The sequence below is a fragment of the Anguilla rostrata genome, chromosome 10 (assembly GCF_018555375.3).
Source record: "Anguilla rostrata isolate EN2019 chromosome 10, ASM1855537v3, whole genome shotgun sequence".
NCBI classification, from domain to species: Eukaryota; Metazoa; Chordata; class Actinopteri; order Anguilliformes; family Anguillidae; genus Anguilla; species Anguilla rostrata.
The window spans coordinates 41,969,989-41,992,268 of record NC_057942.1 but is presented as its reverse complement, the minus strand read 5'-3'; the positions used below and the strand labels follow the sequence as shown (position 1 = coordinate 41,992,268).

The 22,280-nt window shown below is 45.4% G+C and overlaps 2 protein-coding genes across 15 annotated transcripts in view; both read right to left on the bottom strand.

The window, feature by feature from the left end:
- The window catches only part of ccser1 (coiled-coil serine-rich protein 1), a 103,955-nt gene extending 94,347 nt beyond the window's left edge, over nucleotides 1–9,608 (bottom strand). For 3 of the 12 annotated variants that reach the window (XM_064297276.1, XM_064297278.1, XM_064297279.1), the window contains exons 1-3: nucleotides 9,521–9,607; nucleotides 3,143–4,319; nucleotides 1,380–1,567 (exon numbers count right to left, since the gene is read on the bottom strand). In XM_064297276.1, the coding sequence (XP_064153346.1) occupies nucleotides 1,380–1,567; nucleotides 3,143–4,298 (1,344 nt within the window). In that variant the 5' untranslated portion in view covers nucleotides 4,299–4,319; nucleotides 9,521–9,607. The other 9 variants (XM_064297269.1, XM_064297275.1, XM_064297281.1 and 6 more) reach the window with 8 other exon arrangements.
- Nucleotides 9,609–12,379: 2,771 nt separating this feature from the next.
- The window catches only part of trim36 (tripartite motif containing 36), a 28,494-nt gene continuing 18,593 nt past the window's right edge, over nucleotides 12,380–22,280 (bottom strand). For all 3 annotated transcript variants that reach the window (XM_064297265.1, XM_064297267.1, XM_064297268.1), the window contains exons 8-10: nucleotides 20,796–21,131; nucleotides 16,559–16,856; nucleotides 12,380–16,117 (exon numbers count right to left, since the gene is read on the bottom strand). In XM_064297265.1, coding sequence (XP_064153335.1) covers nucleotides 15,748–16,117; nucleotides 16,559–16,856; nucleotides 20,796–21,131 — 1,004 coding nt within the window. In that variant the 3' untranslated portion in view covers nucleotides 12,380–15,747. The remainder of the gene's footprint in view (nucleotides 16,118–16,558; nucleotides 16,857–20,795; nucleotides 21,132–22,280) is intronic.

Here is a 22,280-nt window from a genome sequence, read left to right as displayed (position 1 = left end):
AATATAGAACATCGGTGCAACTGCCAAGTTGCTAAGCAACAGTGACGGGAAGACCAAGTTTAGGCCTACAAGATTACAATGTAAAAAAAAAAAAAAAAATGATTCAACGGATAAACCAAAAATTTTGGTACGCATATTCAAATGATCCTAAAAATGTTAAATTGTGAAAAGCTAAAAAAATATAGGTGCCAGAAACTGAAGTAAAAAATTTTAGGTTTATCCAACAAAGCATTTTTTTTGAAGTGTAGCTCTTTGTTTAATTGTTCATTGTGTTGTGCTACTCTAGTTCTAGTTTCTAGTTCCCCTCAGTGTGTGGCGTTTTGGTCGGTCCTGCAGCGAAACGGGGATCTGTGAGAGGAGAAGACAAGTCTCCTCAGACATGTGCGTCACGGTCAGACAGAACGCTCGCGGCGCTTCTGTACGCTCTCAGGACCGCCCGCCATCGCCCGAAGGCCGCTCGCGAAACTCCCGGCGCGACTGCAGAAGACGACGGCTTCGGGAAAAGCCTTTGAGTTCTGAGGGCCTTCCTGCTGCAGCCGTCTCCAATCGGTCTGGAGCCGCGAGATTCGGCCACGAGGCAGTTCCCCAAAGCGCTTTAAAGTCCGGCGGCCGCCTAGCCTGACCCGCCAACGCCGGGGCTTCACACTCAGCTGCAGTATGATCGCGGGTTCTGCCTGAGCTTCTCAAACTGCTTTCACTCACACACACACACACACACACTTTCACACTCAGCTGCAGTATGATCGTGGGTTCTGCCTGAGCTTCTCAAACTGCTTTCACTCACACACACACACACACACACTCTACAGGCAGCAGCACAGCGTGGCGTTTGGGTTATACCTGGCCATAGACAGGGACGCCATGTAAAGCTTCATGCTACGCAAGTCAATCTGGATGACAGTGTCTGCGGAAGGACTGAACGTGGACGTCACCGTGCTCCTTATTGTGAACCCCGCGTTCCAGTTAAAAAAGTTAACTGACTTAGTGACACAGCGTGAGAACACAGCGTGAATTTGGTGTGAGGCTCATAACAGACAAAAGGAACCTTTTTTTTTTTTTTTTTAAAGGCAGCAGAAAAGGGAAGTGAAGAACAGGAAGTTCCGTATGAGAAACGGGTCTGGGAAGCCCGGCCGCGCAGAGCCGGTGGAAGTGAGCGAGGAGGTGTCACTTCCTCTGTTGGCTCGCACGGTTCCGCGCGCGCGTGGGGAGATTAGCGCCTTTAATTGAGGCGCCGCGATTTCTATCCCTCGGCGACGGCTTAATCCCCGGGACAGCTTCACTGTGGGAGGGGCTTAATCGTGGGCGGGGCTTAATCACGGGCGGGGCCTTAATCGCGGGCGAAGTCGCTGACGGGACGGCGGGGCGGGCGGTTCACCTACCAGGCTCCCCAGTTTGGAGGAGGACGAGTCGGCCCGGTGCTTGAGCAGGGGGGGGCCCTCGACGCAGTGCGGCTCCCTCAGGTTGAGGTGGAGGCGCGGGCCCCCCCCCGCCCCCTCCGACGCCGAGCGCAGCCTCCTCTCCGAACGCAGGGCCTCGCGGTACGGGCTGACGCTGCTGCACACCGAGCCTGGGGGGGGGGCAGAGGCGTCGGTTACTCCAGCGCACACACACACACACACACACACACACACACACACACACGCCCGTTACTCCAGCACGCGCGCACACACACACACACACACACACACACACACACGCACACACACAGGTCACACCAGCGCACACGCACTCGCGCACGCACACACTCGCGCATGCAGAGACACACTCGCCCAAACCCACCAATACAAACAGCACTGCGCAGCTCTGCGCAGTACATACACAGCACATAAGGACCGCGCATGCATGGCCCCACCCACAAACACTGCGCTCGCTCACCCACACTGGAGAGAGAGCAGGATGACAGACTGGTCACAAACACTCCACCGTTCAAACACACACCGTGAGGAGAGCCCAGCACACTCCAGTACAGTGTCATTCTCCCATTTAATAATCCTCAATTTCCTGTTTCCTCTGCCAGCAACGAGTCAAGAGAGAGCAAACAAAATAATCTCAAATTTCTAGTAGGCACTACAGTCAGAGCCAGACTTCAAAGCAAATATTCGCAGAAGCATAAAATATGCTGAATATTTCACATGGTGCACAGGTTAATGCAATCTGAACTGGGGAAACAGGGAGCTTGTTGAAGTACCCTCATGCATGTCGGAAAATTAGTTCTGCACATTTAGAGAGTGGAGTAAGAAGGAGCCGTTGCACCTGGGGAAACATATTAATGGGACGCTATATCATAATGCTGCTCTCGTTTGACACTCACGGCTAAATTTTGGTAACTCTGAGCTGCAAAGCTCCTCCGCTTGCCTGTGCTGCATTCAGTCAGGTCCCAGAAAGGCAACAAGCTGCACAAGCACCAACAAAGGACACATGCACAAACGAGAGAAAACCCTCCATGCATCAGGTTCTGAGCCCCATGTGCAATCAGGCTATAGACCCAGGCCCTTAAACCCCCTGGAGGGCTGCAGCCTCCGCTGATTTTTCTGATTTCCTTTCAATCAGAAGCCCACTGAGGCCCTGAGATCAAGGTGCACAGACTTTTCAGCCAATCGGAGCTTCGGATTAAGCAGCTAAGTGCAGGAACACATCAAAAACCAGCAGGCACAGCGTGGCCCTGCAGGATTTGAGATCCCTGCTCTAGACCACTGCTATTTAGTGTGTATTATTAGAATTAATGAGGAGGACCTTGATTATTATTATTAGTAGTAGTAGTAGTAGTACTCTTGGAGCACTGGGCCCATACACATACTGTACAGTGTCTGAAAGTAGGAGTGGTGATCTAGATCAACTTTTCCTTTTAGTCCAAGACTGACAAAATTATAATACGGAAAGGGAAGTGTGATCTTAGATCAGCATGCACGCACACACACACACACACACACACACAAACACACAAACACACATATATGCCATGATATAGAAGTATTTGATATTAGAGGCCCAAATCAAAGGACAGTGGGAGTTCTTACAGAATTGCAGGTGGATCTTGCTAGACTGCGGCTTTTCTAGCTAAACAGGTCATAGTTACGTCACCGCTGGGTGTAACGGACAGCTGGGTGTAACCATAGCGCAGAGGTGTGTAGCCGGGCGTTACCTGCGTGAGGCTTCCTCAGGTGACAGGGCCGCGCCTCGGGTTTGACGCAGCCCGCCCCCTTGCCCGGCTCCTGTATGACGACCGTGTTCCGGTGCCTCCTCTCCGTCTGTTCGCCGAGCCGCTCCTCCGCGTCCGACCCGCCGCCGCCGCCCCGCCCGCTCTGCGCTGGCCCCGCCCCGCCCTCGCTCTCCCTCCCGCCCTCTTCAGGCTCCTCCCCTTTTGGAGGCGGGGCCAGCTCCACGCTCGAGGGGGCGGAGTCGGGCTTAGGGTCCGCCTCGCCGGGGGGGTCGGGAGGGGATTCGTCCGCGGTGGCGAGGGGGGGGAACGGCAAGAACGGCGCTCGGTCAACGGGGTCGAGGGGGCCAAGGTCGTCGGGCGGGGGAGCGCCCGGGCTCAGGCCGGGGAGCAGGTCCGTCTCGGAGACGGAGTCCTCGGTGACGGGCACGAACTCGGACGGCGTGACGGCGATGGTGCGGTCCTCGGAGAGCATGGGCGACTGCAGCGAGCTCTCGCCCAGCTCGCCCGGGCACGAGCCCGGCGTGCCCGTCTTGGGGGGGTCCCCGCCCGCGTCCTGGGGCGGGGCCGCGTCGGGGGCGTGGCCCAGGTGCTTGGAGAAGCGGTGGTGGGACGAGAAGGACTTGGGCAGCAGCGGCTTCCTGTGCTTGGAGGACCGGCGGCTGCCGCTGTAGTCGTCCAGGAAGCCCGAGTCGTCGCCCTCGTTGGCGCCCGAGCTGATGCAGTTGATGAAGACGTTGCGGTTGGTGGACGCCTTGTCGAAGTCCTCCGTCTGGGACCGGCTGATCTTCTTGTGCCGGTGGCCGCCGAACCCGAAGGAGTGGCGGGTCTTGCAGCGCCCGCCGTCGTCCGCCGCTCGCTGGAAGCCCGCCTCCGGCGCCGGCTGGGCGGGGCCGACGGGCGGCGGCTCGCTGCTGCGCTTGGAGTGGAAGCTGATGGAGGGCGTGCGGAACAGGCTCCGCCTCTTTCCCGTGCTGCTGGAGCTGGAGTTGGTGCTGGACGGCGAGGAGGTGTGCACGCCGTTGCCCACGCCGCCCGACGAGGGCGAGGACGGCAGCGAGTCCTGCCGCTTGCTGGCGCTCCGGCGGAATATGGGCAGCCTGGAGACCAGGGTGGAGCGGCGCGATCCCGACTCACCCATCACAGCATCGACTGCAGCAGCCTGCAATACCAACACTGGCCTTAGAGGGCAGCACAGAGACAGGCACATAGACAGGCACACACAAACACTCAAACACACACGCATGCACACGCACACACATGCACACACGTGCACACACAATGCTGACTATTCGTTTTTTAATAGACGAGAGGCATCAATTGTAAAGCGCCTTGGATAAAAGCGCTATATAAATGTAGTCCATTTACCATTTACGATTAAAACTGTGGTTTGCAGGGTTGTTTTTCAGTAAATTAAATCCAAATAAAAAAAAGAATCTGATTGAATAGCCTCAGAACCCCCATAAAAATGTTTTGAAGCCCCCCAAGGAGTAGAAATACTGTTATCTGGAACCCAGGGCGGGGACAATATTTAGGGTCACCTCTCCCCCCGCCCCACCTGCAGCAGAGGCGAGCACGGCGCACACACAGTTGGCGGCCGGTTTTTATGACTCCGCTAAACAGCCATGAAAGTGATTTAAGGACAGAAATGCAAACTGTCACACGGCACTCCTGTATTTCACACCGGCCAGACCTGACATCGTGACATTTTCAATTTTCCCGTCGCGTTCCCCTCCTACCCGGGGCACGGGTGAGTCAGCGGGTGGCGGCATTCCGTTATCTCCTGTCCCGCGAAGATTCACCACATTATAACCCGGGACCTATTTCAGGCACTTTGTTTTAACATGACGCCTTCTCAAAGACCGGCTAAGCTCGCTTACTATGACTGACGCTTTCATGAGAATGCAGAAGTACAGGTCCACTACAAAGCCACACAATACGTGACTTATTGTTACATGGCCGACCAAAGTCCTTTTGAGCTGTATGTAAATATTAGGCTACATCACAGCCATTTGCATTCTCTCAAGCGCTTCAGCTTACACTGGGAGGCTTGCAGACCTGACCAACCATACACCCTGGGCCTGAAGCACTTTCAGTTTCCCTTTGCCCTTACAGGGTTCCCTCTCATCTCATTAGCCGATTATGTGTCCAGCGGAGAAGCACACCTCAGGGGCTATTTTAGCCTTTTAAAACATATCCCCAGTGGCTTAGCTGGTAAATGAACTAATGGCTAACAGGAGTACAGGCTGTACAATTTAATAGTCTAAACATGAGGCTACTAGTTCCAATGGTCGTTCAAGCTACTTTTTAAATTACTGCCACGTAGGCTAATTTAAAGCCAGGTATGTAATTAACTGTAACTAGCTAGCCTGTAAGCTATTAAACGGGATACATTCTAATGTTAGCTAGTTAGCTATATCATGTTATTCACTCAGCTCAACACATAATGTTTGTTCAGCTAGTCCAGCGCTGTTCTGTGCACTCAAATGACCTGTCTAAGGACGTCGGTGAGGTGTTTGTCTGTAAATAAGAACCAGCAGTTTGATTTTAACTCTTTAATGATTAAAACAACTTCACATAGAAGTGGAGTCCAAAAAACACCTGTTAATTCAAGACAAACAGCAGTTCTTTTAAAAACACGCCTTTCACCATCTTTAAAAAACTTGCAATAGCCCACGTGTAGGCCAGGCCTATCTATCTATTCTGCTCATATTTCACTTGTCAGGATCAAAAAGAGCTGTGGGTGAGTTTTGAGAGCCCCCCTCTTAAGTGATTTTTGTCCTAAAATTTTCCCGCAAAAAACTCTCTCACATTTCACAGGGGCTTAACACCTATGGGGACACTTGAAACCAAGAGCAAAATGTCTGAAGATTGTTCCGGAAGTTTCATCAGGTGGCATTTCATAAGATGCATTCCCTATCCCCTTAGGCTGGAGGTTCTGGTTGAAGTTTTGGGGTAAAGAACTCATAACAAGAGACCCTGGTCTGGCAACTTCCCAGCAATGATTAATGGCCATGCCTTTCAAACAGAAATTATGCATTTTAAATGAGAGGCAGCCTCATTAGGATTCAGCCTGGTTCCTGCACTTTGCTGCCAAACCTAACCTGAAACTAGGATGTCTTTTTTTTTTTGGTCAAGGTCCTCTTTTTCACTTTAAAATTACCATTGCTGGCCTCAAGTCACATAGGAAGTTTTAAAAAAAGAAACTAGTACCTCAAAGTGACTTATTAGAAGCAGGCTATCTGGCCATCTGTTTAGCAACAAAAAATAATTTGTGGTTCGGTTGCAACGAATGACCAATGTCACAATCTGTCAATAGGCCTATGTCTGGCTGATCTACCATACCAGCATTGGCTTTATGACCTGAATGAAGACACCAGCTAGGCCAGGATCTTCTGTCCTACTGCACCTTTGCGTCATACATGAATTCAATAATAAAAACCGATAATTATAATCTTACAATAATTGCACCATTCTTCAGACCCTGGTACTGTTCACATGTGATGGATTGTGGGGCGAAAGACTGAATTGATCAAACATATTTGAAAAGACTTTAAAAGCCACATCTCAGTGGAAGGGTGATCTAGACTCAAAATAAAAATGGATCTTACAGGAAAAATGTGGCCCAAATCCTCCACCTTTGCTCTAATTCCTCTGATAGGGTAGGGCATTGAGATTAATCTCCTTGTGTACAAAATGTCATCAGAACAAAACAACCACCATTGTTAACATAACATTCAATTCATTTAGCTATATAGGCTTATAAAATCAAGTCACCTATACTGTCATTCATAAAGAATACTCGTTTGATTGCTTAATTACAAGAACTGCAATTTTAGTAGGCCAGGTGGTCCTTCAAGATGACTGATGCAACCATAACATTTTTTGAAAAAGTCATTGTAAATTAAACTGACCTGAAAAAGACATCATGAAAATGCAATGCAGATTACAGATTTTTGAGTTATGGTGACCAAGGTTTAGCTCTCTAAAAAGTCAATCGTGACCAACTTCAGCACAGTGATAAGATTATATCCTTGGGCTGCCTCTTAAACAGTTTTGCTTAACTACCCAACAGAGAAAATTAATCACTCACAGTCTCACACGTCTCTGAACCACAAGCCTACGGTGAAAATTTCAAATTACAAATTTTAAATCAAACTTGGTTGGCTAATTGCCTCATTTTCACATTAACACAAATTGAAATTGTTTTGGCCATTCGGAACTTTGTTTTGGCTCAGTCATAATTGTCCCCGCAGGCTACACATTCCCCAGAATGCAAATAATTGGGTTGTTTTCCCCCAATGTCGAAGCCCCTCTAGCCTTGGTGACAACTGTGCTACATACTAGAAATAGAAGCGCTATCTGTCTGGAACTAATCACGTGACGTCAAAGAGGAGTAGAGCTTAAATACATTTTTTCACCACCACACAGTTACAAACCAGTGTAAACATTCATCTCGATTAGCCTAACTCAATTCAAGTAGTCCTCTAATTGAATTCAGGCCTGACAATCGTATCACAAGTCTCAAGACCATTAAATATGCAATGCACATTTAAATGGACAAACTCTGGCACACTTAAATAACTATGACAACCACACCTGAGATGCAATTCAAATAAATTCAGCTATTTGACTAATGTGCATCAAAATCACCCAGGTGGAAAAAAGAATGCCAGTTCATGCTGCCCAAATCACAGCAACCCACGAGAGCACTGATACCAGCTTGCATATTATACAAATTAGAAAAACAGCCTATTCTATATTAAATATTTTAAAAACCTGGAGGGCTCTGACAACCTTCAAGGCTACCAGTTTCTTTTTCTTTTTTTATGAAATTATTTAGGTTGATGGCGCCATGAAAAAATGTCATGTGTCAAAGACACATTGCTAATTGTAAGAATGAGGTCTCCTCTTCTCCTGGCCCCGGGCCTACGGAACAGTTCCGGTTTTCTCAGAAGGCTGCTTTTGTAATTAATGCCTTCGTGCAAATCCTGTGACCTCACAGCGTCGGCGGGACGGGGTCACCGCGCAGTTCTGATCTACCCGATGCACCGACATGTCCTTCGTGCTCTGAACAAAACGCTCTTCTACATAAACCTGTATGGCAATTATGTCTTACTCAAGTCCCCATCCCCGTGGTAATAGTTAGGGTGTGGAGAGTTGGGCGTGTGCTTTTAATTGTCATCAGAAACGAATCACAGGGACAACCCCTTCAATCACTGCCAGATTTACTTACATATCTCATGCTAATGTAGCTATGTAATTACTTACAGCTGTACAGCTTTCTCTAACTTTTACACAGTTTTCTCAGTACATATTTACTCCTCGAATGTTCTCACTTTATAAATCCACTTTACACAAGTGTGTCCATACCTGGAAACTACGGACTTGCACTGGTCATTACAGCCACGTTGGATTGTAATTAAAAGATTTAAGTAAATTAACCGTGTAAAAAATCATTACAGCCATTGGCTGTGTTGTTAGTGATTGTGTTAAATAGCCAGTATGCCAGATAATTAAGAATTATAACTCAGATACGAGAAGACAACCAGGGTTGGTGTGAACCGGTGGTCAAGGTTCATACCTATTGTACAACCAACATACTCCCTGTTCCGCATTCCCAACTGATAAGGACAGGTTTGTGTATTTAAATGCATTGTCCAAAATCAACCATGCAACAAACAAGCTAGCAGCAAAGCTAGAGTCCCGTTGATGTAGCAGAATAAATGCTATTATCTATTATCTAACTTAGTAATCAGCCATTATTACCCATTATCTAACAGTAAACCAGCCATTATTTTGAATTACGGCATCCAAAGATGATGACAGCTAGCTGTCAAGCTAGCAGCTGGCAAGATATATAGATATTATAACGTGTGACACATTACATGGGCGCTACTGGAAATGGGATTCAAGAGCTAAGTTGGTATAGCTATCCGAAAATAAACTATAAATCCGAATGAGCAATTGATCATGACTGTCTTCACACAAAACATTTATCCACAATATTCCATGTCTAGTTGACATTCTAAATGTCTAGATAATGTCAATATTTGTCTATTGCAAACAGGAGGACTGTGAGCCACCAATCTACCTGCGAGCGCATAGTCTATCCGGTGTCAAGAGGACTAGCTAGCTAGCTAACAGCAAAGAAAATGCAACAGCGTTACCTTTAACAGAATTCCAAAAAATCTTTATCTTGGATCTGGGAGCTGCTGCGGAAGTCGTTTCAAACGTATCGGTATTCCAAAGTCCAAATACAAATTAGAGTGTAACCCATGATGATCCCGTTCGCAAATACAAGAAATGGCAGTGTTTCAGAATTTATAATGCACGTTCATTTGCCCCTTCGCACAAATGCACCTCAATGACGTGGAGTCTCCTTCCTCTGCTCTCCTCTTCCGTGTTACAGGCCGTGAGCGTGACGTGTTCACCTCCGTCTTCCTTCGGCGTGACAGCCGCACGAGCATCTTCAGCACTACTGTATGCGCCTAGGCTGTGCATAGAGGAAACTAGGCTATGAACCAGAATTACGTTATATCATTTTCCCCATCTGTACAAAAAGATAATACGATTTCGACAATTGCTTTTCATCATAGGCTGTTATTTGCATGCAGATTTGGGCATTCATGTATTTTGGTCCTGAAAATATAATGTAGCTTCTATTTGTTAAAACAATTAAATAGATAATGTATTCAAATACTCATGCCGAGTCCAAGATCTTATGATGATTGAAAAGGTGTTTGTCATATTTTGGAGGGGAGCACAATGTGGACATTTGCGAATAACTAAATTTGCTACAACTGCTGATTTAATAAATAAATGTAATAATGAGCTAATGTCACATATTGTATGATTATTAAATGCAAATAATATGGCTGTCTGCAGCCTTGAAACTTGGCAATACTTCAGTCTTTTAATACTTGCTCTGAGATCAAAGGATGGGATATCATATCACTATTTAATGTATCCATATGATCTCTCCAAAAAAATGCTTTAATTATTTTGCAGAATGGTGTATAATCCACAAATCAGATTATCTCAATCTGTTTTGTCTGTGCATGTTGCTGGGTTTCTTTCTCGATTGCCATTACGGTTGTGCAAACTACACTTTTTAATTGCCTCTTAACCCTAAAAATGGTGGCTGCAGCCATTTTGCCTATCTTTATTATATTCCCTGTGTTTAAATATATCAATGCAAATTACCCTTCAGCTGCACAAAGAAAAACAAAATCCCTCATTAAAAATGAATCGGTATGTTGATAATATTGCACAGATCACCAGTTTTATAGTTGTGTGCACATCAAGTTTTTAAGAATTGGACAGTAAAATGCAAGCTAATCATTTATGAATCCAAGAAAAAACCATATTGGCTATATTTTGTGAACCCCAAGTTTTTGTTTTTTTTATGGACAGTGTAAGGTTTCTAATGGACATTTAGTACCAACCACATTCCTAAAAGCTCCCATGAAATGCCTGAGGCGCTCACCTTAGCTGGATTGAATGGTGACCATTCTAATGTCGGTGGACAGGTTGTGTAAAATAATGGCACATGTATTGTAGGAGTGTTTTCCCTACAATAGACATGTACATTCATGAGATCACAATTGACAGTTGCAGGTAATCAGTTTCGGGACCTGTTGGCATGTCATGTGACGACTAGGAGGCAATGGATCAAACTGGTATAGATGCTGGCTGTCTATATTCCCTCTAAATTGCAAATCAATTAAAAATCAATACATTTTCCTATTCAGAAATTAATCAGGTTCCTTGTTAAACAGTTCTAATGTTCTTACTATATATTCAACCCTATATACAGTGAAATTGTGGCAAAACATCTTCCTTGTAAAAGGGTTCTCTGTTGAGAGTGTGTGGGCTTTGTCTTTTGGCAGAAAGCCATTGCCTGGATTTGTCTTAGGGTGAAAAAATATCCATTTATGTTCTGCAGACTGGAAATCGATAAATTATTTTACAGCAAAAAATGTCAATTACTACAAAATTATCTGGAGAAAAAAAAGCATACTTCAGATTTAATACTTAATACGATCAGTAAAAAAAAGCCATGAGCTCAGGGGTTTCAGTGAATTCTGTTAAAGTATATAAACTAATATTGATAAATGATAAAATCATGACCTATGAGAAAACTGGACAGCATGCCCATCTGCTGGGGTAAAGTAACTGAATATTTGTTGCTCTATTGTTAAGAACAAACCTGGGAAATGTACATTTTTCCTTCCGGAGGAAGCATTAATTTGAAAGACAGATCCATCTGTGTCCAGCGTCCCTCCGCTAACTTCATACTCAGTGACAAAGCACTTCCTGAGCAGCCTCAGCATTGTGTTGTAACTACACTCCACATTTTTAACTTGGACATTTATCGCAAGTATCTAAGTGACCCAACGCAGCAATACTTTCTGCCTTCTATTCTGGTTCAGAAAGGCTCAGAAAGAGGAAGTATTTGTGGGAATAAATAAATAAATAAGTAGGCCGATTATGCAGACCCAGCATAACCACTTCCCCACATAAGTGGGTATATGAGATTGATATCTTAGCAAAATGACAACTTTTATGAGAATGCAGTTAGTACTTGTGCTCCTGGCACAAGCTAGGTCTACTGGACCTCCCTCATCATTGATTTTTAGATACCGTCAAAGAGAATTAATTAACTGTTTTAATTTCAGAATCTTGATGAACCCAATTTCCAAAAAAATGCACCAATTCACTTAATATACTGTACGATGACAGCAAATACAATCAGTGTGGTCTACGTAGAGTTTTACATTAACACTGCAGTTGATAAACAAATTTGTCCTTTAAGCCCTATTTAGGCCTATTGTTAGAGCAATCATGTTGTGGCAATTTTCACAGTGAAATAAAATACTGCCATCCAGTAACTAGTGAAATAAAAGCTTGATCATAACTATGCCTGTCCGAAACGATTCGTTGAATCTTTATGCCTATTCACAACTGTCGTTGTGGCAGTTACCAAGCTTATTTAAATTTTTACCGGTTTTACTCGACAGCTTGTATCCACCTACCTCTGGTCCCTTTGAGGTTGGTTATGCAGGACGGAATTGGACATATGTCCCATTGCATATGAATAATAATTATACAGGTTACAGTTCACAGGGATAAGCTAAAGGCAGCCATATATCTGCCAAACAATATATGGAGTCCATTATCACAAAATGAAATCCAACACATTCTGATAAAAAGTCACACTGAAATGGATTTGTAGTTTATTTTATATAAAAAAACCCCAAACAGCAAATTAAAAAAGCTTATTATTTCAAGAAACAGAATACAGAAACAGCCCATTTTCATTAAAGCATTACACTCACAGAAAGCTATGTTACATCCCATTTCCATTCTCAAATACAGTACTTCTTGTTGTCTAAGTCATATTGCACACCAATCCACACGGTACCACACAGCGCAAAGTGTACATGCTATAAAGTGCTAGCTCAAAAAACGTATCAGATAGGAAGTCCTCAAATATTTGGTTTTGATATTACCATCTGAAGCGAAATCCTGCTTTATCAGCCCAAATGATGCAGCTAAAAAAGCACCTATGGTACCTAGTCCTATCCAGTGATTACTACAAAAAACCAATCTGTGTCCCACCCCCACGACCAGAAGCGGGGTCACAAGTACTTTGCAGACAATTTAATAATTCTATACGTACCCCCAAAACAATCATACATTCAGTGAAATTAAATACGCAGGATGAAATCTGAATTGATTATGTAATCCACTGTAGAAAGCCTGCATATCTCCCCTGCATGGATTCTGATGGAAACCAAGCACCAGAAATCAAAAAGATATGCAGGAGGTTCTCAGCAAGTTTCACATCCAAGTAGTACAACAAAAAAGATACTTTCTTTAGTTTTATCAACACCCATTAGTCCGTACCCAAATGCCATAAATGATTACAATATTCACACAAGATTTTAAAAAAACAAATCACCACAAACACAAAAGAGAAACTCTTAAGACACTCAGACACTCAAAACAAAAACAGAGGACAGAAAAGCCAAGAGCACATTTTGAAAAAGCCCTGTGATCACGGCAGTCGTAAAATCAGATCCAATTTTCCTCACTGGTCTCATTTTAAACAAAGCATAACTTTTACAGCTGTGGCTTCGAGAGGCGGTTTTCAAACTAAACGAATAAAGAATTAAACAAATAAACAAGCCCTAAACAAGTGATGGTTAATGTGTTAGCCTTCCGTATTTTGCCGAAGGATTGTGAATAGCACCAGGAACAGCAGACGATTTAATTGGTTTGAACAGGTTCAGCTAAGTCAGATTTTTTTTTTTTTTTTTTACTGTGTGTCCAAGAGGCATCCAATATTAGAAATACATTTACATACTTTTCCTCCTTTTTGGCTGCATTCCAGCCAGATATCATATTCAGTCTTTAGATATGCACATTTTCAAAGGCTAAAATACAAAAATAAGAAAAGCTTTGCTTAAATGCTTAATTTTAAAAATGAATCGAGTATTCCTCTGTGCCTCAGCAAATTCATTTTTCAGTATTATTCACACGTAACCAGTGAGACTGGCTCTGCAGGAAGAACCTTCCGGAAAAGAGAAATTCCAGGTTGTGTACCATCTCTGTTGAAATATAAATCAGTGAAAATATGCTATGCAGCAAACAAATTCCAATTGCCTCGCAAAGCAAAAAATGTTTATTTATTTTTTTGCTTTGTTTCTGTAGCTGAGCTGAGAAAATTATGTACAATTAAGAGGTTGCGCCAGGGTACAGCAAGGAGGTAGGTAGCTAAAGCCCGATGGGGGGCAAGATCCTGAGGTAACTCACACAACTTATTACAGCGAAACACCCTGGCCAGACCGACAGATATTCCAGTTACCTTAAAAAACACATCCCTTTTGAGGGGGGGGGAAAAAGACACGAGCAGCCCGAACTTCCGCGCGGCCACCACAACACCGCGGACCTGTTCCACGAGGGCCGATCGACAGACGAACCGCCGGACGATCTCCGCTCTCCGCAGTTAACTACATTCGTCACGCTGCGTTTCTTTCCCAGATGGACTGATTCAGAAAGACGCGCGTGCAGCGAGAGGCTCGAGTAGCAGCGCGCGTGCAGCTCAAACCTGCTTTTACTTTCACGCCTTGTCCCGCGTACAGAAATACATTCTCGGTGTTTACGGGACCCATCTAAGTAGTAGAAGAATTGAAATCCAAAAATCCAAAACACGAACAGCGTACAGCGCACAGGTACAAATATATACATGATCAGCTTTCCTCACTACATCTTCCAAATAGGTAAAGACACCGGATGAGACCAATGTATTTTCATTATCGGTTCTTTAGAATCAAGAAATATATATTTCATTTCATGATCGACATCAACATAGTGCAACTGCAATTTATTCTTTGTGGAACAGTTAACGAATAAGCTTCTGTGCATGTGATTTGGATTAAAGTCAAGTTAGTGAAAAGGTGCATTGCATTTTGTGGAGCTCAAATCTGAATTGCTAAATAGTTACCTTACAACCCTAAATCAAGCGGGGAAAGGTGTTAAGCTATTAAGTAGTGTTGAGAAGGTAGGGAAACTTCAGATACTAATGTGCAAGGTGCTCCCAACTAGTTTCCCAATGAATAACTTCCTATCGATTGCAGTGAACAGATATCCTTCAAAAGAAATGTGTGAAATCTTATCAACACGTTACATTACAACTATAGTGACCACATCTACAGGCTATGTGCAAGTGAATATAGTGTAAAAGGAAAGGGGGGGGTATTAAATCTAACTTTCAAAAGCACTACTCTGATGAATAACTTTAATACTGCAATACGCAACTTCTTACCCATCAACTTCTTATCTATTAAATAACCCTCATTTTTAAAAAAGTAGATATTTAATTGATTGTGCCTTTAATGAATTCACCCTGTGAAACTTTCGAAATGGAAAACTTCACCCCTACCGTGTATTTAATTAGTATTCAAATGTTCTAACATTTATGGTTGGCCTTGAAAAATAACCAGACAATATCCAAACTCCCCTTGACCGTTTTAAAAATCCTTTTCACAAAAAACAGACAAAAAAAAACATTTACAAAGGGGCTGAGGGGGGACTACATCTGACATGTTTGTGCATGTCAGTTATAATTGTGTGGATGTCAGTCGTGAACTTTTGCATCTTTCACAGATTTTGGTAATTGGACGCTCGATCCCCCGTGCAGACCCCATAACCAAGGCTCACTTAGTACCATTATTATTACTGATCATCTTCAAGATGGTAATTATGATCATCCTCATTATTATTATTGTTACCCTCATTATTACTATTATTGTAAGCCATAATTCATCTAAAAGGGTCAAGGCACACCAGTGGTCATAGGCAAAGTTTTTCAGGTTTTCACTTGGCTTAGTATTACAGTAGTGCTACATCAGTAAGGTGTTCCTGGCGTGCGGCGTGATGCAAACCAACTTAAATTGGTACGGGAGATGGAGGCGGTTGCTAACGGCTACGAGAAAGATCTCGAAGGCAGAGACCAGATAGGAGGACCGGCAGGAAGGTGTGGGGGGGGGGGGGGGACCACACACGGTGGGGGGTACAGGCGTCTACTGCCCCTCCCCATCGTACGCCAGCCGCTTGGCGGTGATGACCTCCTCCAGGTGCACCCCCCCGCTGCCCATCAGGGCGAAGGCGGGGTACATGGTGCCCGTGCAGTCCACCTGGCGCTCGTACAGGCAGCGCATGCTGTCGGCGTCGTAGAAGAAGACCCGCCCCTCCTCGTAGTCCAGGCAGACGCCGATGCGCTGGGGCATGGGCAGCACGCGGCTGCCGTGGTCGCCGGGGGCCGCCGCCGCGGCGACGGAGCCCTTGGGGATGAAGAGCTTGCCCATCCCCACGGTGAGCAGGGTGAAGGGCTGGGACAGCTCGTAGCAGGTGTCCTCGCTGCCGCTGTCGTGGCCGCTGTCGTGGTCGTACCTGCGGAGACGGGGAGCGGGTCAAACCCTCAACGACATCACACCAAGCCAGGGCAGCAGCCGAGCAGGGCCGCCATTTTACAAACTTACATATTTCCCCAATCACAAATGGCCCTGAAAAAGTTTTAGGTAGGTTAGGCTAAATTAGGGTTACTAACAATTAGGTTTACGTTTCCCAATCACAAACGGCCCTCAAAAAGGTTTAATTTGATAGATGTAGGTTAGCTAAATTAGGTTTACAAGCATCTTGACAGTTAGTGACAATCTCAATGTAAGTGTAAACATCAGCCTTGGATTAGCCTGTAAAAAGTTTCACAATGGAAGAAACGGGCTGGAAGTAGCCCCCCCGGCGGAGCTAGGCCCGCTCACCTGGGGCTGCTGGTGTCGCAGGGGCATAAAAAGGAACCCCCCCCCCCTCCCCGGCGGGGTCAGGCCTGCTCACCTGGGGCTGCTGGTGTCGCGCGGGCTGTGGAACCACTCCTGCAGCTTGGAGTCGGAGGCCACGCCCACCTTGACCAGGTAGGAGTGCGGCTGCACGTGGAAGGCCCAGAAGTGGCGGCCCTGCGAGACGCCGGCGTCGCCGATGATGTAGTCCAGGCAGACGTAGGCCCCGGTCTGCACGCGCTCGGCCGCCAGCAGGAAGGGCAGCCCCGCCACGCTCTCCACCGCGTCCCGCCGCACGCTCAGCGACAGCCGCTCGGGGCTGAAGCCGCACTTGTCGTTGAACAGGAAGCTGAACACTGAGAGAGAGGGGGGAAAAAAGAAAAGAAAATGTGACTAACTGCTGCTCTGAGAACTTTTAACAGCTCGTGTTTCACAGCTTAACAGCTAGCTTCACAGTTCACTGTTTATATCAGGGGTGGCCAACCCAGGTCCTGGAGAGCCGCAGGGTCTGCTGGTTTTTGATGTTTACTCGGCACTGAATTGATCAAACACGATTACACAGTTAACTGACCTCACCTGGTTTCTTGGCTGTTGTATTTAAGGTGAAAACAAAAACCAGCCGACCCTGTGGCTCCCCAGGCTGTATTTACACTGAAAATATCATTTCAGCCCATCGTGAGCTATTTTCAACAGACTGCTTACATTACAGCCAACGCCATGAAACCGAAGCAGTTTGAAGTGCTAAAATTGAACTTCCTCAAACAGCAAAAACCAGAGTATGCTACAATACAGTCATTTACAATGATAAAATATATCATGTTCAATGGTATTATGTTAAACATATGTAGTTTTAATACAATAAATGTATTTAAATCCGATTTCACAGCGGTTTATACCATTATACTCACAAGTAAGAAAGAGAAATCGCTACAAAAAGGAATATATGGTCTCGGGCTTGTATTTTGGAAGAACGCTATACATAATTCTGGCTTAGGTGAGCCAGTTTAAATCAGAGTAGAAACAGCAGCCTAAATTCTTAAATTAATCTAAAATATCTGTAGTAAAGTTCAGTTTATTGGCTGATCAGAAGGGGGCGCCATTGTCACCAAGTGCTATTGTTCCTTCAATAGCAGATGCTGCAGTTTCTTGTTTTATCTTTGTTTTGAAAGCACTGGGAAATTGCTGTATTAATCATTGATGGGACAGGATGCATGTGTACAACGATATAAAGTGTCTGATGTTCAAGTAAAGAGATTTCAATTCTGTTATATCAAAGTACGAAAACTTTTTAATTGAGGGAAAAACCATACTTCATTTCGAATGTACAGCAGTCATTAGCCTACTCAATTCAATGTATTATTAAACCTCATTTTAATTGAACTGCAAAGCCAGTCATTATTAATAATGAAACAAAATTTCATATCTACATTTCGAGGCTACATGTCTGCTGATCTGCGAGAATTCACATCAAAATATTAACTTTATCTGAGAACATCTCTTTGGATGTTAAAATAATAATTTCAATCCAAAACATTCAAAATGATGTACTGCAAAAATCTAAAATTGATTATAACCACAGCTTGAACATTTTTATCTTTTAAAATCCCCTCCTGAGTCAAGATCTAAATGCAAATAAATTACTGTGCCGCATTAATTTTGCAAAATAATTTTGAACAGGAAAAAGCAGTATGAGGTGCCACAAAAAGATCTTTCATTCCGTGCCAACATCATCCGTTGCTTTTTTTTCCAGCAAAAACACTGGTGCCAAAATCCTTTAGAATTACAAATCGAAATCCTGTGGGGTAAGAGTTCACCCACATCCTGGTTGGGGGCTGGGGGATGCTCAGGGCAAACGCTGCGGAGTCTCCACGCTGTCCCGGGACAGAGAGAGGGAGAGACGACGGGACAGGGGAGCGCCAGCTCGCCCAATCTCGCCGAAGCTCCGCGGGGATCCGGAATTCCAGCTCATTACTAACGCACAGCTCGCTCGCTCCTGCGCGTCTCAGAGAGCAGAGTAATGCGAATCCGCCTCGGCGAATCAGTGTTCAGTACCCCCCGGGCCCAACGCCAGCTGGGACACAGCTAGCCAGGCATGCAGATCCGACTTTACTTTTTAAATTTTCATTTCATGTGTTCGCACATGATCCTCGATGCACTTATTCCCTTTTTATAGTTCATATTCTACCCCTTTCGTCCCTGCTGGAAAAGCAATTAAAAAATGGGTCGGGAAATAATCTAATAAATTCATCAATAAAATCACTGCATTTTTTCCCCCATTGTTCAAAGAATGTAGAAGGCACAGTTTCATTCATTAATCTGCGCTGTGAGAATATTGGCAGTGCTGAACTGTGAATGTTGGAGGCTTTGCGTGCTTGCTCAGTAACTGATCCAGGACCTGCCATCCCAAATCTAATCCTTATTACAACCATTATAAGAAAAACATTAATCTGAGCCAAGCCCATTGCTTGAAGCAGGATCATCAACATGTTTAGTCTGAAGTGCTCGACACCATTTAAGAGCTTGTGGCATGTCTGAAAACGAGCTGTTTAAAAAAAACTATTTTATAGTCTCTCTCAGCAAGCTGAAGAGTGATAAACATGTCTTCTAGTCATTAAAAAAAGCTTAATCTCAGAAATGAATACTGCCAGTTATGGTCTGTGTTTGATCCAAAATATCATTTCAGGAAGCAGGCATCTGTCTAATCTTCCCTAAACCTGTGTAAGAAATACCCTGACAGATTTTCAATGGGGGCGATTAAAAAGCTCTTCACTTTCACCGAAACACTTACACTTGCGTGTGAGAAGCTAAAACGTTACCATGACAACCCTCGTCCAATTAGCCCAGCTGCGCTAGCAGTCATTTCACCAAAAAGAAAGAAGACGTTGTAAATTAGGATAATTTACGTTTTCCACTACATATCCAAAAAACCCCGTCCTGTCTCATGGATAAAGACGTCTGCCATATATATACGTGAAATAGTAACGGCACATTTATTGTACCACATAATTCATCAATGAACGCGAGCTGGTTATAAACTGATCTGCCTGATTACAGAAAACATTCATTTTTTATTCTTTTTATGATTAGATTTACCATGACTCATTTGTGATGATTATTTATACAATACACTAATTATGATCATTATATTTTAATTATTATGACTACGAGAGTGATGATTATTATTAGGCACAGTTTCAGCAGGAGCCTAATTATGTTGTTTTTGGCATCACAAGCTGAAGAGACAAGGCAACACCCGAAGCTCCATATTCCTTCTGTTTCCCAACTGCCATTTTAAGAAACTGCCGTTTCTTCTCATTGTTTCGCTAAATAACGGCCCATCCGGCAGCTCTACCCTTGTTCAAGTTAAACCAATAAAGAGGAGAAATGAACACACAAAAAATAAAATCTGTTTTGCAATCACTACTTGGAAAATAAAACGGGGAGCTTTCACTGCAGTTGTGCCTGCGTTTGAATACATGCCATTGGAGTCCTTTCAACAAACAGGCAAGCGCTCATCACGCACAATGTCATAACGGTCAGCTTGCCCTGAATGTGCAGAAGGAGCCATGAACAATAGGGGTCAAAGGTCAGCTAGCAGGCTTGTCTGGGAGCTCGGTTTTTGCAACGGTGAAAATGGTGTCAAATGAATAACGCTTACTCTGGAAGGAGGCTACCCAACGGTTTCTGTAAGCCACGCTGAGGTTGCCGTTGGTGACGGAGAGCTGAAGGCTGATGGACATGACAGCACTGCACCCTGGGACAGCTACGGCTCCCTGTAATTAGGGCCGCGGCTCGAGTGCGCCCCCGTTCCAGATGGACGGCTGCTCTGAAAGGGCGGAGGACCCCGCGGCTCCCTAACCAGGACTCTGCCAGTGCTGGAATGCAAACTGTTTACGCATCGCGCTTTTTATGGACACGATAACGGCCCATCGCTATAAGATCCAACTGAGCTACACTTTTTGGTTTCTTATTGTGATATGCAGCACCCACTCGACAATGCAAAAGTGCAGAATTACTTGAACATTCATACAGTGTCTATTTTCAAAAGAAGCTAAAACTTTTGCAAACCATCCTTCCACTGTATGAATAATCTATTATGGAAAATTTGAGAAATCTGAGAAAGGGTCATCCCAATTCCCCCAATTTCCCCCAATTTACCCTAATCTCATGTCAACTGGACCTGATTTCAGCCCGGTTTGCTCCGCAGCCCGAGGGGAAGCGGTTGGGGGGGGGGGGGGGGGGATTTGGGGGTGGGGGAGCCGAAACTCCGCGGACAGGTGTGCGGGGGGGCGTACCTGGCGCGGGCGGGGTGTGGAAGGACACCTCCGGGCCGTAGGCGCTGAAGAAGGCTTCGCGGCGGCTTCGGACCCTGAAGGAGTACACGCTGTCGCCCTCCAGGGCGCACACCACGGAGCTGCAGCCGTACACCTTCTCCCTGAGCCGCCAATCTCCGCCCCCCTCCTCCTCTTCCTCACCGCCGCCGGCGCTGCCCCCGCCCCCGCCCCCGCCGAGCTTCCTGAACTCCAGGAAGTGCTGGTCCGTGGGCAGGCCGTCCTCCGGGACGTCCCAGCAGATCAGCCCCTCGTTGTACACGCGACTCCGCGTCCTGTCGATGACGGGGGGATCGGGCACTGGAGAGAAAGAGGAGGAAGGGAACAGGAGGAGGAAGAGAACAGGAAGAGGAAGGGAATATGGTCATTGTTCACACATTTGAAGAGGAACTCTGCTGAAGCATCAAATGCTTAAAAAAATGAGGTGTTCGTGTGGATTTCATGTATTAAAACAGGTCTTTCGAGATCTCACACAACATTAGGACACGTGAGATTTACTTAACCACATTTCCAAAAATAAATTCTGAGTACACAGCTCATCGTGAGAAGTGCTGGAACTGCATCTGTTGAAGACAAGGGTTCTTTGTCAATAACATAAAAAAATCATAAACCTGCTGATGGCACCAGGAGATTATACCAGTCTCTGGCTGCATTTGTGTTTAGTATCTTTAGCCCCCACTTTCTTTGGGCACAGTCATGCTGCATCAGCAGTTTAGACTTATCCATCAATACAGATTTTTTTTTTTTCCGAAAAACATTTTCCCACTCTTTCAGGAAAGGGATAGACGGTTAAAAGTATTTCACACGCAAAAAATCAATTACCTCGCCACTCTAATCTGCGCATTAACATTTCTGATAATGCAAAACCATCTCTGCTGCATTTGAATTAATGGAACGTTGGGGCGAAATGAACACAGAGTTCCCAGCAAAGTGCGTTGTGCGATTCCCCTCTCCCTCCCCACGAGGGATTTCAAAAATTCCCGTAGCCAATCAGAGAAGCGGACGCTCCGTCCCGTCGGGGTAGCCGCCTCACTCGACTGACGGGGGGGGGGGGGTTGGGCCCACGGCCAAAAACGCCTGGGCTGGAAGCCTGAGAGTTCTGCCCCGGAACCCCGGCCATCGATCTGCTTCTGGAGGCACTTCACACGGCGGAGAGGGACGCCATCGACCCTGCAGCCACAAAGCAGCCGTGCCCAAGAGGAGCCTCGAGAAAAACGGAAAAACTGCCTTTTTTTGCATACGTCCAGAAAGCTTAACGTGAAGATTTATACGCCTTTCTCCCCACACGCCGTTGATAAAAGACCAGAAAAAAGCTGGACTTGAAGAGCAGGGAGGAGCGGGAAAACGAATCGGTCTGAAGGGTGCGGTTGCCATGCCGATTCCGACGTGTGTGGGGGGGGGGGGTCCATCCATAAAGCGAGAGAAAGACAGATTTGCAGCGTTGGGCTT